At 34.4% G+C, this 14,802-nt stretch overlaps 1 protein-coding gene across 1 annotated transcript in view; it reads left to right on the top strand.

The window, feature by feature from the left end:
- The window catches only part of LOC129232164 (cyclin-dependent kinase 14-like), a 62,440-nt gene that overhangs the window by 24,541 nt on the left and 23,097 nt on the right, over positions 1 to 14,802 (top strand). Inside the window, exons 2-3 of the mRNA XM_054866405.1 lie at positions 5,909 to 5,988; positions 10,916 to 11,010. Of these exons, the coding sequence (XP_054722380.1) occupies positions 5,909 to 5,988; positions 10,916 to 11,010 (175 nt within the window). The remainder of the gene's footprint in view (positions 1 to 5,908; positions 5,989 to 10,915; positions 11,011 to 14,802) is intronic.

The raw sequence follows: 14,802 nt of genomic DNA, 5'->3' as shown, positions 1-14,802 counted from the left end.
CTTGAAAACAATGCTCAAAAATTGCAGATAGTCGTAATATTATTAATGTTAATTATATTTAGGCTAATTTTTAAGTAGCTAATAAACTTTAAATTTAAATTTTGATGGAAGAAATATGCGGTCTACAGTTTTGTGCGAAAAGCTTTTAGTATATACCGCTTGTATTTCGTCTTCTCTCAATTTTTAATTTAAATTTTATTGGCTGCTTTAGAACTAACCTAAATAGAAAGATGTTAAGATTAACTGCAATTTTTGAGTGTTGTTTTCAAGAAAACACTTGATTACAACTTGCTGCATCGCCCGACTTTGCACGGTCTATCTCGAAAAAAAACGTTATGTCATCTGACGCGTGTTCAACAATCAGGCTTGAACAAAAAAAAAATCAGTTAAATTTTGCGGCAGATTGCGGAAAAATAACCAAAAAGGTAACATTTTAAATCCCCCGATTAAAGGGAAAGCCCCAAAACAAAATACAGAATTTTATTTGTTCAAATTCGAGAAAATAAAATGGCAACAAATCTTTCCTTTCAATGATTTTCTTTACCGCTACAGATTTTAATAAAAGTATTGTTACGGAAAGTTGAGTTGAAGCACTGAATAATAATTCGAATGGAGGAAAGCCTTCAAAAAATAGGGATTTTGTGTCGAAATCTAAGGGTCATAACTATTAGTTTTTAATTGATATATCCGCTAATTATTATCGGACGATTATGTTAAATAGCCAAACATAAAGACGGGAAGATTACGAATCCATCGATACCTGGTTTGATAGTCCACCACTGTCGTTCGGGTGAAGAAGCTTGGACATAGATATATAAATGACTACATAGATACATAGGTACATACATAGATACATACGCTCAGTTTTTAATTTTGTAAGATTTTATTTCACACTTTTTAGTGCGAACCAAGCTTAGAGAAATAGTCTAAATAAAATATAAAAATGTTTTTTAACGCTGAAGTTTTTTCTTTTTTAAATTTATTTGAGGTGAAACTTTTTGGAAAACAAAGAAAGTGTCACGTGTTGTTGCTTCGAAATAGACACCTCGACCACTTCGAATTCAAACTTTTCTGTGGTTCAAAATGGCGGATCAAGAACTCCGCAAGGAAGTCAACCACCTACATTTTGCGTAGCGGGTGTACCTAACGATCCGACTTTTCGTCCGGATAATGAATGCAGACGATCCAGTCGTTTGCAGAAATGGAACGCTCTCTTGACAGCTAGGTCTGGGAAATTCATATTTATTTACTCCCAGTTTACTACGCGTGATAAATCATGGCGAAGAAAAGTTTGCAACTTTAACGAATGTCAAGGACGAAAACGAAAGCGACAGGTAGTTGTGCTCAGTGAGAAATGCACCAATGTTATCTGGAGGTCTTGCAAAAAAAAATTGTTTCTTTTTTATTCCTTTGTGGAATGGAAACCGGAACTGTTTGCCGCTTTAATTAGTTTGAAATATGAGCGAATTTTCGGGTTTAACATCCCATTCAATTCAAAGATTTATGATCTTTCAGTTAAATTTGGAGTTATAGTGAAAGGAAAATAATGAATATATGCTGTAACTTTCTCGGTGACGATTTTGTTTCTATTTTTCATGTTTCTCTTGGAAATTCTTTATTTATTATCTTTTGATTATGACTCTTCAAAACAATTTTTAAGCACTCTTAGTTGACTGAACTTTCATAACCAACATTCTACAAAAACTTGTTTTGAAATTATTAATGCAAATACTTTTTGATGAATATTTGCACGTTTAGTTTTTTATGACATAGAATGAAATGGTTTTTAGTGTCCACTGCAAGTCAAAAAAAAGTCGATAAAACAGAAATAGCGATAAAATGCTAATGCTGTAACGTAAATCAAAATTATTTTATTTTACTTTGGATCTACATACCGTGCCGGTAACGATGTAAATGAAATTACTAGAGGGAGACAAAACTTTTTCATTACTTCAGAAATGTGAATTTTTGCTACGTACTATTAACGTGCACACTTGTGCCCGAAGTGCGGAAGATGACCCATAAAAAACCGGTATTTAGGGTTGCTTATCACAGCATGTCATTGAATTCTGATGCAGTGAATGTGTAGTGGCCTTATGAAAAATAAGCAGCAAAACTAAGAAATAACTTTTGCTTTGTGAGTTCAAGCTAGGCCATAATGAAGCCGAAGCTAAGCGAAGCAAATGCTGTGCTAGAGGTGAAGGCTACATCCCTGCAACAAGATGGTTATTTATAGCATTTATCTTAATCATTATTATTATAGTTACGATTATCATCATAATGATCATAATAAAATATTATCGTCGTGGTATCGAAAAACTGAGTGAAAATTGATCTAAGACATTAGAACATGATGGCTTGGTAGCTCAGGGATTAGTTTGAAACAAAAAAAGTGTGGTAGCCTTACAGTCTTACGAACTTCTTTCCATCCGCAAATAACCTCAATTCTGTCAAATCTGTAAAAGTTTACAACACATAATTACAGACACGCTCTCAGAGCTGAGCTGTCCTGAGCTTCCACGCAAATTAAACCCAGCTGGTACTTCAAAATTCGAGTTTCTAAAGTTAACAAAACATTGCTAAAAAAATTGGAATTGACTATGACTCACCATAATAGTTTCCATAAAGAACTACATTAAGGTTCATAAAGAACTAGTTTAAGGTTAACAATCGCGTTCTTCCTGTCAACTGACTTCTAGAATGTCACTATCATCAAAAACCAATTAAAAAAAACATGCATTTCTTGAGTGAAAATCCCCAGTTCTAGCATGTAACAGTTAAGTTTGTTATGACATTTCATAGAAACATCATCAGCGGAAATGAGAAATGCAAATTTAATGTTTTCGATTCAAGCAAAAATCGATTGATCTGAAAACCACTTGATTCAAATACCTTTTAGTTTTTAGACCTGGAGGCAGAAAGAAAAGTCGTTCATTAAGATCGGTACAAATAAAAATGTTTTCGAAGTTTTATTCAGTAGCAGATGGAAAAACCGATTGCATGACATTGCAGTGCTTTCAATACTCTACAACGAAACATTTCAAAGGTACAATTTGTTTCCTGAGCTGTGCAATAATAATGCAAAACGCCTCTAAAATATAATATCAAAAAGTATGAGACTAACACTGAAACTGATAACGAATTATGTTAATTATGTTCAATGTAAGGTGATAAAGTGGTAATCAGGGACGCATAAAAGGGTGTTAGGGGTAAAAAAACGGCAAAAGCTTTTGTCGAATGTCTTTACATCCAAAACTAACGCCATATCTTTTGCATTAAAAAAGGGGGTATCTTTTTGCTGTTTGTTGTGATCCTAACTTCGTGCTCTTACGATAAAAGTACACGAAGTCGGTGCTTATATGACATTAAGTTAGGATTTACTTTACACTTTTGTATCTGTTACGTGTCTTGTTTTTTGGAGATAAGAAAAATCTTAACAAAGTTATGTAAACTAGTAAGCATGGTCTCAATGTAGTAAAAACTACATTGATACATATTCTACAATCTATATATATATAAATGGATGTTGGTAAATTTGTTCCCTAAGATCTCAGAAACTACCCGACAGATTTGGCTGAAACTTTCACCGTTTGTTCATTTTGGTACTGAGAAGGTTTATAGACCAATTCGAAAAAAATCCGATTGATAGTTCCTTTTTTATTCCAATTTTAGTCCTAATTTTCGCACAAATGCCCCAATATGGGGGTAGAAAAAAACGTATTATGTGTCTATCGAAAGCGCTAATTTTTCTGCTGAAGATGGCATCTCTTCGAAGTTTCTAAGTGGTATAAAAAACGAGTTATGAGCTTTTTTGTTCCCTGTTCAAAGGCTTTCATCAATCCAATTCATTATTTAGTGTATCATCTCAACTCCCAGTCAATAACTAGAATTGTTGTATTGTTGAATATTTTTGTGTTTCGTCTGACATTTTGAGGCTTTTCTCAAGTCAAATCTTAAAGTAACGGTTTTCCACAAGATTGGCTAAAAATAAATGGATTTGACTGATCATTTTCCATTTAAACGGAACTTAAATGTAATTAACGGTTTTTTATTATTATTTATGCTGATTTGACACTTACTCATTATCCAATCAACCAGCAGAAATATCGCCAAAAATTTTGCAGAAAGATTCAGTAGCTGATGCATTTGGTAGTTTTTTCAACTGTCGCTGTTTTTGAAGACAAAGGCTACGTAATAATGTTTCTCAGATTTACACCATGCAAACAAAATATCGCCAATCAAAGAATCTTTTTAAAAACTTTTTTTACTGTGTAATATAACCCAGCAACTAAATAAGGCAAATCCATAAAGAGCAAAAAAAACTTCCATAAATTTTTATTTTTGCACAATTTCAAACAATCGCCAAATTTTACTACTTATTTTAGAAACATTTCGGTTGAAACCGTTTAGCGCCATTTTATTTTGACTAAAAGTATCTCAGCATCTGGCGACAATATTTCTATAATAAAAATTAGTAAGAGGGGGGAGTATTATCGAAGATGTCCCAAAAATGATTCTCGCAAATTTAGTAACATTTTAAACCGCACTAAGTGCACACAATGATTAAAATTTCCCAGAAAAACTAAAGCAAGTGTAAGGGGAACACGTGCGGCTACATTTTTTAAAACAGTTCGAACATCAATAGCCATACAGAGAAGGTTTTAGATGTAAAAAAAAAAGTACTAACAAATAAATCTTTTTAAACATGTAAAGTTTAATTTCACACATATTTCGGAAATTCTTCAAATTTGTATACTCTTAAATGTCGTGCTTTCCTTTCTAAATGAATACCATTTTGTTCTTTATATTTATTGCTATTTTAGTTTTATGAGTAAGGAAGAAGCTCGATTTTTAATCACGTCAAAAAGGTTTGTTTTGAATTCTTTCGCTTAAAACAGAAAACAAGGGCAAGTAACGATTGTTTCTCATAACTATTACTGACCCGGGTAACGCCGGGTATTTTTGCTAGTGAAGAAATAAACTTGTAAATACAAAACTGCAATTTTTTATACGATTGAACCTGATTACGAATACCGTAGGTAGCTATGGATAAAATTCGGCTGTATTAAGCTATCGAAGAATTGAGAACGATGCAAATAGTCAGACGAAGCTCCCCCCGTAAGTAAAAAAAAAGAGATCACTAGATATAAAGCGACTCGTATGAAAGATGCAAATGAGAGTGATAAGAAGTTACAGCACAGAGGCAAGACAAAACTTTTTTTTTTTTTCTTCGAAGATATTCTTTTATGAAGATGGATTTTTGTTCAAGCATTCATGGAACAAAACTCAATCGAGCTCGCTTATTAGGATATCACTTGAAAGAATATCCCGTTTAATGTAATAAACTTTCGATGTACGATACCGCGATAATTCATCATTTTGATCCCGGATAATGGAATATTCGGCTTATTGAATACTTTTTCGTTCCCAATTGACCATTTCATTAAGCGGGTTCGATTTAAATCGAATTGTAGGGCAAAACATTTATGCTTACGTAGTTGTAGTTGACAATTTCTAAAATGAGTTATAGGTATATAAGAATAATGTGGCGTAAACTTGATCTATAGAGACCATAGACAAAATCTCGTTACAGGTCCGTAAATGTACTTAGAATGAATCTATACTGATTTACAGATTTTATTATTATATTACACATTTTTCCTATTATTCATAATGCATTCTTTTTCTTAAACAAATCTAGAATTTTTCAAAAAGAAGTTTTTTCTATTTTAGTATGTAGAACGATTTATGTAAAGACTTTGGAAATGTCCCTACCCTCTTCCCATTTTTTTTCCCTTTCTCCTCCTTTTTTTCATCTCCACATCTACAGCTGTCTTTCAGCCAATCTAACCAATCCAATCGTCCACTCAATCACTGCAACCGGTTGACATTTATTTCTTCTTTTCAGGTTGAATAATAAAGTGGTAGCTCTGAAGGAAATCCGACTTCAGCCAGAAGAGGGCGCTCCCTTCACTGCCATCCGAGAAGGTAATCGATGGATTTCTCCTTTTCCACCCCTATCTCCTCTGGGGGGAGGGGTGCACCTATAGAAAGTTTCCCGAAGTGAAGGGTTTGCGTCGACAGGTCATTTAGAATCTCCGGATGACGGTTTAGCTGCTGCGCCAGAAAGAAAAATGATATCATACGATTTCTGTTTTAATCAATCATGCCACTTTTTCCCACCTGCAGTAGCCACTAACGTTTTGCACACAAAAATCTTCAGATAATGACGTGATACCTAATTCAACCGCATTACCCCAATACGTCATCTAGCATATGAATTTGGTTTTCCTAAAACACGAATTTAAATGCGAATTCATTGTTTCTTCCTTTTCACTTCGGGAAATTCAAAAAATAAATATACAGTGAAACCTGTGTAAGTTGACCACATGCGGTGCACTACTTTAGTGGTCAATTTAAACAGGTGGTCAACTTACAGAGGTTAATTTATATGATAAGGGCTATTTCCGTGCCTGAAAAAAGCGGTCAACTTAGACATGTGGTCAACTTACAAGGGTGGTCAACTTCAAAAGTTTTACTGTATTTCTGCACTTCATTAAATACACAAATCAAATTCTTACTTTCTATAAAAGAAGATTTTTAATTGCATAATTATGTTAACTGTATAAAGTATGTTCTCCACCAACGTAGGGCTAGAAAAACTCACATTCACAACTCCATCATAATGACTAAACTGTTCCGAATCATTTCTTTTCTGTTGTCATTACAAAAAAAAAGAATGGAAAACGTAAACGGTGAATAAAAACAGATGTTAAGAAGAATTTTATGCATTTCAGACGATAGTAAATATCAAAATTAAGAGCAAAACATAGAAAACGATAAATTTACAATCAGCCGTAGCCAAGGGCGCTCATATGGGGGGCAAGTGGGGGTTCAAGCCCCCCCCCCTTTGAAATTAGAACTTCCTTGCTTTTAGTAATTTTTTATTTGCAAAAATGTAAAAACATTTCTTCTCCAGTAATTAATGAATAAGTTATTAAAAATGTCAAAGTTTAATAACTAATCAGTACTGAAATCGGTTTCTATGGGGAAAATATCCTGCTAAACCATGGGGAAAATATCTGCCCCCCCCCCTTTAAAATTTTGCATTTTGGCCCTTGGCCGTAGCCATTTTTTAATGGGAGATCATGGTTCAAGAATTAATTAGGAAGATCTTAGAGAAAAATATGCTAAGGAGCATTTCTGAGAATCGCGATTTTGGGGCGGATAAACATACCTTTTTTGCGGTTTGCACAAAAATTATATTATACATTTTAAACAATAACTTTTCTTTTTGCTGATGTTAAGGTCCTGATGCTGTAGACCTACTGCACAAGAGGCAGTTAGTTGAATCAACTTTTCTAAAAAGTTGCTTGCGAACTAGCGTTTTTCGTTATCTTCACCCGAGGCAGCCTAGTTGAATCAACTTTCCTTCTAATAAGCCGAAGTTATTCGAGCAGCTGCTCTACAACACTGTTAAAACTGAACCAGGTTGACTCAAATAGTTTAATCGTGTGTGGAGCGAACACTTAGCAATGTCCCAATGTGTTGAATCTTCTAAAAAATGGATTCAAATCGTTGGGATGAGAATGGTAGCGGCGCCTGTACCAGGCGTGCCTGAAGAGTTGACTGGTGTGTGAAAGATGCCGGGTGATTCCTTCACTTTTCTACCTGGTTATAACATCCAAATAACCGCCTGTTAAAAAGTTGATTCAAGTAAGTTGCATCGTGTAAAGGGGAGGCCTTAATGCAGCTGTTCTCAATCAGGGGGAGGGGTTTCAGCCCTCTTTAGGGGGTGCAGTAGAATTTCAGGGGAGGCTTGAATGCTTAAAAAATAAAATTATAAAGTAAAACTAAGTATAATTTGCCCAGTATTGTGGTTGCGGTTTTTCAATTTTATCACTTTTTTTGGTTTTAAGTGCAGTTTTCATCTACGTATTTCTGTGAATCTAGATTTTCAACATTAGCATACATAAATTCACAACCTCTTGCATGGCATTGCAAGTAGCCTGAGGTGTGCTGTCTCAAAACTACAACTTAATATTGAAAATCGTCTTAAGGAAAACAGCGGCAGCCCTCCTATTGATGTTAAGAAAGTGACTGGTATTACATGCCAACCTCAGCTAGATCCTATATCACCTATTTGCATTTTAGTCTTAGGATTCTTTGATTTCACGACCTTTAATAACAATATGTTCAAAGTAAAATTATGCGAAGTTATACTAAACTTCGTACATGAACTTTAATTTTCTCTAATTATCAGCTTCAACTATCCTAACCAGGTCCAGTTTCAAGTTCCGATTATCTGATTGTACTGCTGGTGCTAACCACCTATATTAGTGGTATTGGTGGAAGTGGGCGGGACCTCACACCAGTCTTCAAAGGGGGGTTCAGAGCGCAAAAGTTTGAAAATCTCTGATTTAATGTAATGTTAAAAAAAATATAACAATTTATAAATTATTAGTTTTCGATAATAATTTTAAACCTATGGGGCACATATGTCCCCTAAAGTTGATGATATCATGGCTAATGTACTTCATTTCACTTCATGAAACTCGATTTTAAAGGAGAAACACGAATCGAAAGTACCATTTAGCTTTCCAGTATCTATTACAGGTAGACTACTACAGACAACTCTACTCATATGTAACTCAATTTCATCTTAAAAAAGAAATGACACCATTTGCCTCTGCCATACATTCAATGACATTCGACGATCATTTTCAAAATTTACGATGGCACCGAATGAGGTCTCTTCGAATGGTATGAATAATTCTCCAAAATTTATCGACAAGAGCAGAATAATATGTTCACGAATGACATGTACAATTCCGAAATCGACATGTAATAGACTCGATTGGCATGTTGTCCGCATATGAGACTCTGGCTCATCTAAAGTATACTTAAGAAAATGTAATTTTGCATGAAAGACGGTGAAATCGATAAATAGTGCTCAAGTCAGGAAAATTCGAATGTATATAACAGGATTAAATAGACTTAATGATTAATATTTGTGAAAACTGTAGGGGAATGTGGGGCAAAGTGAAATAGTTCATTTCATTTACTAATTCAATCTTTTATCAAATCACTTACATACTCCTTTATTAATTTCCTTATATTCTTATTCGTTCACTATTTTACTCACACATTTATCTTTTCTCATAGATAAATTTATTTATTTATTAGTTTATTGATTTATAATTTTTTTGTTTATTCATTTATCTGATCAAAAATATCGTTAATAATTCAATAGAAAATATTTCCTTATAATAATATTTTATTTTTCACTTTGCCCCATGAAAAAAAAAGTGAAAAATTCCTACCTTTTTATAGAGGTAAAACTACTGCCAAAAATAAATAAAAATGTTTGAATGCAAGTTACATTGTAAAATACATTGTTATTTCTTTATATGCCGTAATTTTCAGAAAAAAAATTCCATCTTGTTCATTCGAAAAAAAAGTAAGTTATCTTAACTATTTCGCTTTGCCTCACATTCCCCTACTTAATCTAGTTATAGGTTAATCCGACGAGTGAATAAACACAATTCAGTGAAAGAACAGTTGGAGCACCTAGAAAGGGAGTGTTAGAATCAACATTAAAAACTTGCACATAACTAGTAGAAATGGTAGGAGAAATCCTCTTCTGTTTTGTGGCAAGAGATGGTAATGGTAACTCTGCTAGGGTGATACTATACAGCATGATTTAGGAAAACTTTTGAATGAAGGCCGACATAGAATTTGAACTTAGCACGCGTTTTACTCAAAATTGTAAAACGTTCACTTACCTCACTTTGTTTCTCACATCCTCAATCCCTATTTTTCTTAATTAGGTCTTAAATTTCGTTTTTTAATCGGAACTTGCAGCAGTAAACTCTTGTGATAAAATTTCAGTAAGAAATCAACAAGAACATTTTGCTTTTATTCACTTTCTAGACATGTTTTTTACTGGGATGCTGCTGAACTTTTCATTTATCTCCAAAAACATTGATTTTTTTTTTTTTTTTTTGTAATTGCACTTTCCAATAAAAATGCCTTTTATGTCATGAGCCAAATGTAGTTTTTAATGTTGTTATGAAAGTCTGAAACTTAAACTGAGGCAATGAGGAAAAAATGTGAGAGAATTTTTAAAGTTTTGAGTGAAACGCATGCTAAATTCAAAGTTCGGGCAAACTTTCATCTCAAAATTTTTTAAATCATACTGTATAGCAGCTCCTACCAGACTTACCATTACCATCTATTGCCATTTTAACAGAAGAGTATTTCTCAGACCATTTATGCTAGTTATGTCCAAATTTTTAATTTTGGCTTTTGAACTCTTTTTCTTCTTGGGGTCTCAACTGTCCATAAGTGCTCATTTACAGAGCACAGTACTCTACCAACGCCTCCTAAATACTTAATGCCTATCGCTTTCTCGCTTTTAGCATAGAGCAAAATGATCCCAGTAAGCACAATTTCGGTACTTTTGCTACTGCCATTTATGAAAGGTCGAAAGTATTGGAAATTAATAGGGAAGGACACAATTGGTTAATGTCTAAATTTAAATTCTGAAATTGACCAATTAACAATTTGATTTTAATTGTTTGGATTTATCGTCATAGCAATGCCATCCTTGTATTGCCGCTAGGTAGCGTTGTTAGTGTACCGGCGGAGGACCACTTTTAGAAGCAAATGTGATAGGTATTTAGTATTAAGGAGGCGTTGACTCTACATAGCTCCATAACCAATATTAGCCTAAAATACAATACTTTCCTTAAAACGATAACTTACTTTTTGATACTACTTCAACATTGTTATAAATAAAGAGATACGTCAGCATTTTTATTGCTATTACATTCAATCTGCTATTTGTTTACTTCATATCAATCTGTTAATCTTTATCGTCGAAATGACATTGGTTTTTCTCCTGTACCTACAGCTTCCCTGCTGCGTGGCCTGAAACACGCGAATATCGTCACCCTTCATGACATCATCCACACAAGAGAAACACTCACATTCGTCTTTGAATATGTTGTAAGTATCACCTCAACAGCAAGTTCATCTAACGGTAATATGTTCGAGTGAAGAGTAGTGTTGCTCTGGTAACTAAATGCTTGATCTTAGACGAGCTGATTTAAGTTTGGGTTGGAAATGAAAAAAATCTTACATATTGGCACAGCACCAATCATTGTTATAGCAATGCAAACCTACTTTCTTCACACCTATTTTAAAAAATGGAATCGTCTAAGTGTCAGCGGGTTTTAAGTAGTCAACTATCAGAGGCAGACTTGGTTTGACACGAAAACATAACACGTTAACATAAAAAACTGGCCCACACTAAATAGTAATGCAATTTTAACAAAAAACTATGTACTTCCGTATACTATAACACTACATGTTGGGTCCGAATATTTTTGGCTGAATAGTGTATATGCTACGCTGAAGGACCGAGCGAACTAAGCGAATATCAACATTCACTAGTTAAAATGTATCCCAGAATGAGAAAATTTGCGGCCTGAAGCAATATTACATGCGTCTCAATGACAACTCAGCAGCCGTCGCAATGACGAGCTATATTCACAAGCTTTCGTCGATTGTTGCGTTGACGTTGCGACGCGTGTATTATAGCTACCGGTCGCAAATTTTAACGATTTTAAACCTTCCTTAAAAACTAAAATGGTCATATGTTACGATATAACTCTTGCTTGCCACCATATTCTCTACTTTCCCTCCAAGTTAGTGCACGGCATTCTGGGACACCCTGTATAACTAAACATGCGGTCATTCGCCAATATGTTGGCACTGTGATTGTTGAAATTCACTGGCAAATGTCGACATTTATGAGGTTTGGGTTATTCATAGTATAGTGTGGCTCGAGCCTTGATAATGTCTACCTCTTTTTCGGGAAGGGTAATTGAAGCTTACTTAAGTTGGGCAACTTTCGCAGAAGTTCCGCAAAGGTAGTATCAAATCCGCGTCAATAATGCGTCTTTTTTTTTCTTCTCTAAACTCCCCAAAAAGAGGTAAATATTGTCAAGCTTATCGTTCAAGTAACCAGAGCCGCACTACAACAAAATGTGTGGGTGTGTGCGCGCGCGCTAATTTCAGGAAAACCAGAATCCCTTTTAAGATGTGCTAAGCTACATATAACTGCAGTGAAACCCGATTTTACGTTTCTCGAAGCCACGTTTTTCCCGCATTTCACGTTTTTTTCATGACGTCCCAGTTTCTCTGTATTCTAATTACGTTAATTTTACCCGGATTGTAAGTTTGCTATTTGAATTTCCCACATTTTGCATTTTACTTTTTTTTTTCTGGGAAGCCAAAAAAAAAGTGTTCTACACTAAGCAATTCGCAACTCCAATAAACTATAGGGGGCGCTGCAGCGACTGTCTAATGGCGGATGAAAAAGGTAAAACAAACAAATGCCGTAGCTTATAACTTGCTTTGACGCTTAGTGAATGGCAGTAATTTTTCATCGTGTTTGTGGGAAGCTTTATTTTCTATTCTCCTGAAATTACACTACACCACAAACTCTCTGAAGCCTGTATTTTATTCCAAAGAAAACACGTAGAATGGAATGTTTTACCTTTTTCTTTAGTATTGTTAATCACCGCAAGGTAGCGTATTCGAGCTCTGGAGTTGCGAATATGTTTCATTTGTGCTTTTTTAAAGCTAATCCATATTGTTGAAAGTTAATCTATGAAAACAGAAATGTTACTGCTCCATCCGTAGACGTCCTCATGAACTTTTCGTCCACCAATGAAAACGAACAAGAAGAACTGGACGCACAGCCTGTCCCTTCTCTCAATATTGTATTGTTAAACAGTGAAAGACTTTTCTTTCTCATAAAGACCATAAAAAGAACTTGAAAAATGTTCCAATCCTGGAAGATACTACATTTTGAACTCAATGACTAAAAAACCATCCACTATGAAGGGTTATTTTCAACCTAAACGCTCGAAGTCGAAACTAAATGTGTTAAAATGATCTAAAATGGTATGTTTAAGAATGTTCTTTTAGCAAAATATAGTTACTGTAATTTTTGAAAGAGTCATCGTTACTACCTATTTAACTTTTGCTTTCTAAGTGTTTCCCGTATTTTACGTTCTTTAGCCCAGTCCTTTCATAAACTTAAAATTAGGGTTTCACTGTACTCGTTTTTTTTACAACATTTGGTGCATTTTAAGTATTTTGGACAATATTTGAGCCCAAAACTCCGACAAGTGAAACAGCTGCAGAAAATGACAAAGAGCAGCCACTGTTGATTCGTCCCATGCGAGGACGAAGGAAGGAGAAAGAAGGAGAAGAAAATGACTGAAAAAATCGATCTGAAGTTCGCTCCGGGTCCCGAGAGAAGCACAATATTTTCTAGAACGTGCAGAAATAAGCCGGGATAGATCACGTGGCCACACCAGGGTAGTCACGTGACATGATCGTTGAAGTTTTCCGTGATTGCCAGGAGATTTTTCATTAGTGATGTTTGAAAAAAATTGGTTTTTGTTAGAAGCAATCACTTTTGCTACATAAATGCCGACAGTTAAAACTATCTGAAAGATGAAATCGCACAATGCAGTTTTTATACTAAATGTTGTTAAGAGGGTTCGTTACATTTTTTGAGGCGTCGTAAGGGGTTTTTAATTTTCAGAATATGTTGCTACATCAGCTTATATTTTTAAACATCCAATTACAATTTCAAAGAGCGTCAGAAGCATTATCAATCAAATATACCGGTATGCAAGATATAATATAAAAAGTACCCGTCACAGAGCGAAAAAGAGCTTAGTTATGTTTGTGTGTGTGTGCGCGCATCTAAGAATTAACTGCTTTTTTTTTTCAACAGCTGTTGCCTCGAATACACAATTCTTCCAGATAGTAGATTAGTAAATTATCGAAATTGTGAAGTTAGAGCTGCTCCATTCAAAGAAAAATACAGCTCTACTTTAATTAAATGTATGAGTTAAATTGTTTAAGCTATATTTGTGGAAGAACTGAAAGATAAAATGAATCAATTTTAAAGCCAATTTGGACAAACAGTAATATTATTCAGGTTCCCATACCCGTTGCAGCCTGACTAATCCTACTGCTTGAGAAGTGATTGGGCTAGCCATCAAATTCTCAAAACCGAACATTTAATTTGGTAGTTAATCCAATCATTGATGAGCCTTCTGTTTTAAAATATTATTAATTTGTTTAAGCAAAAATGTAACAAACATAATTTACTTGAAACAACGCACACACTCGTAGACAACATAACTCGTAGTTCTCACGCTACATCCATAATTGACTTTACGAACTGTTACAAAATAGTTTTCAGCAGTAAAAAAAAATTTTCATACTTTAATTTTCAATTTTGTATTTAGCCCACGGGGCACAAGAAGCCCACAAAACTGACCCACATGCCTTAATGTTTATGTTCAATGTTGCGAGAAAAACACGGAATTTTCCAAAACAACAGATTAATCTTCATTCGGTAGCAAGAATTAATGCTACAAATTCGGAATTAATGCAAATTGGTTTCTGAAAAACAGATGCAGCGCATGGGAACTTTGCATTGAAAAAATATTCATCAAGCGATAATAAAAACAATTGGTACTTTTCCGTTGAAAATACGTCATTTGGAGCATTTATGTTTGGGGATTTTTTTCTTCGCTATTGAAAACTAAAAATGTAACTAAAACTTCAACTTTTCAAATCCTGGAGTTATAGTCAAAGAACCAATGAGTTAAAGACCTACATCATAGTATAAAGGCCCAAAATGTTTCTGCCTAAGCGCATCACAGTAGGTAAGAAATTTTCGCTCAGGTAGCAAAGGTGCGTAAAAAT

This window comes from Uloborus diversus, unplaced genomic scaffold (genome assembly GCF_026930045.1).
Source record: "Uloborus diversus isolate 005 unplaced genomic scaffold, Udiv.v.3.1 scaffold_11, whole genome shotgun sequence".
Taxonomy (NCBI): Eukaryota; Metazoa; Arthropoda; class Arachnida; order Araneae; family Uloboridae; genus Uloborus; species Uloborus diversus.
Note: the sequence above shows the minus strand (reverse complement) of the source record. Positions and strands in the feature narration are given on the sequence as shown.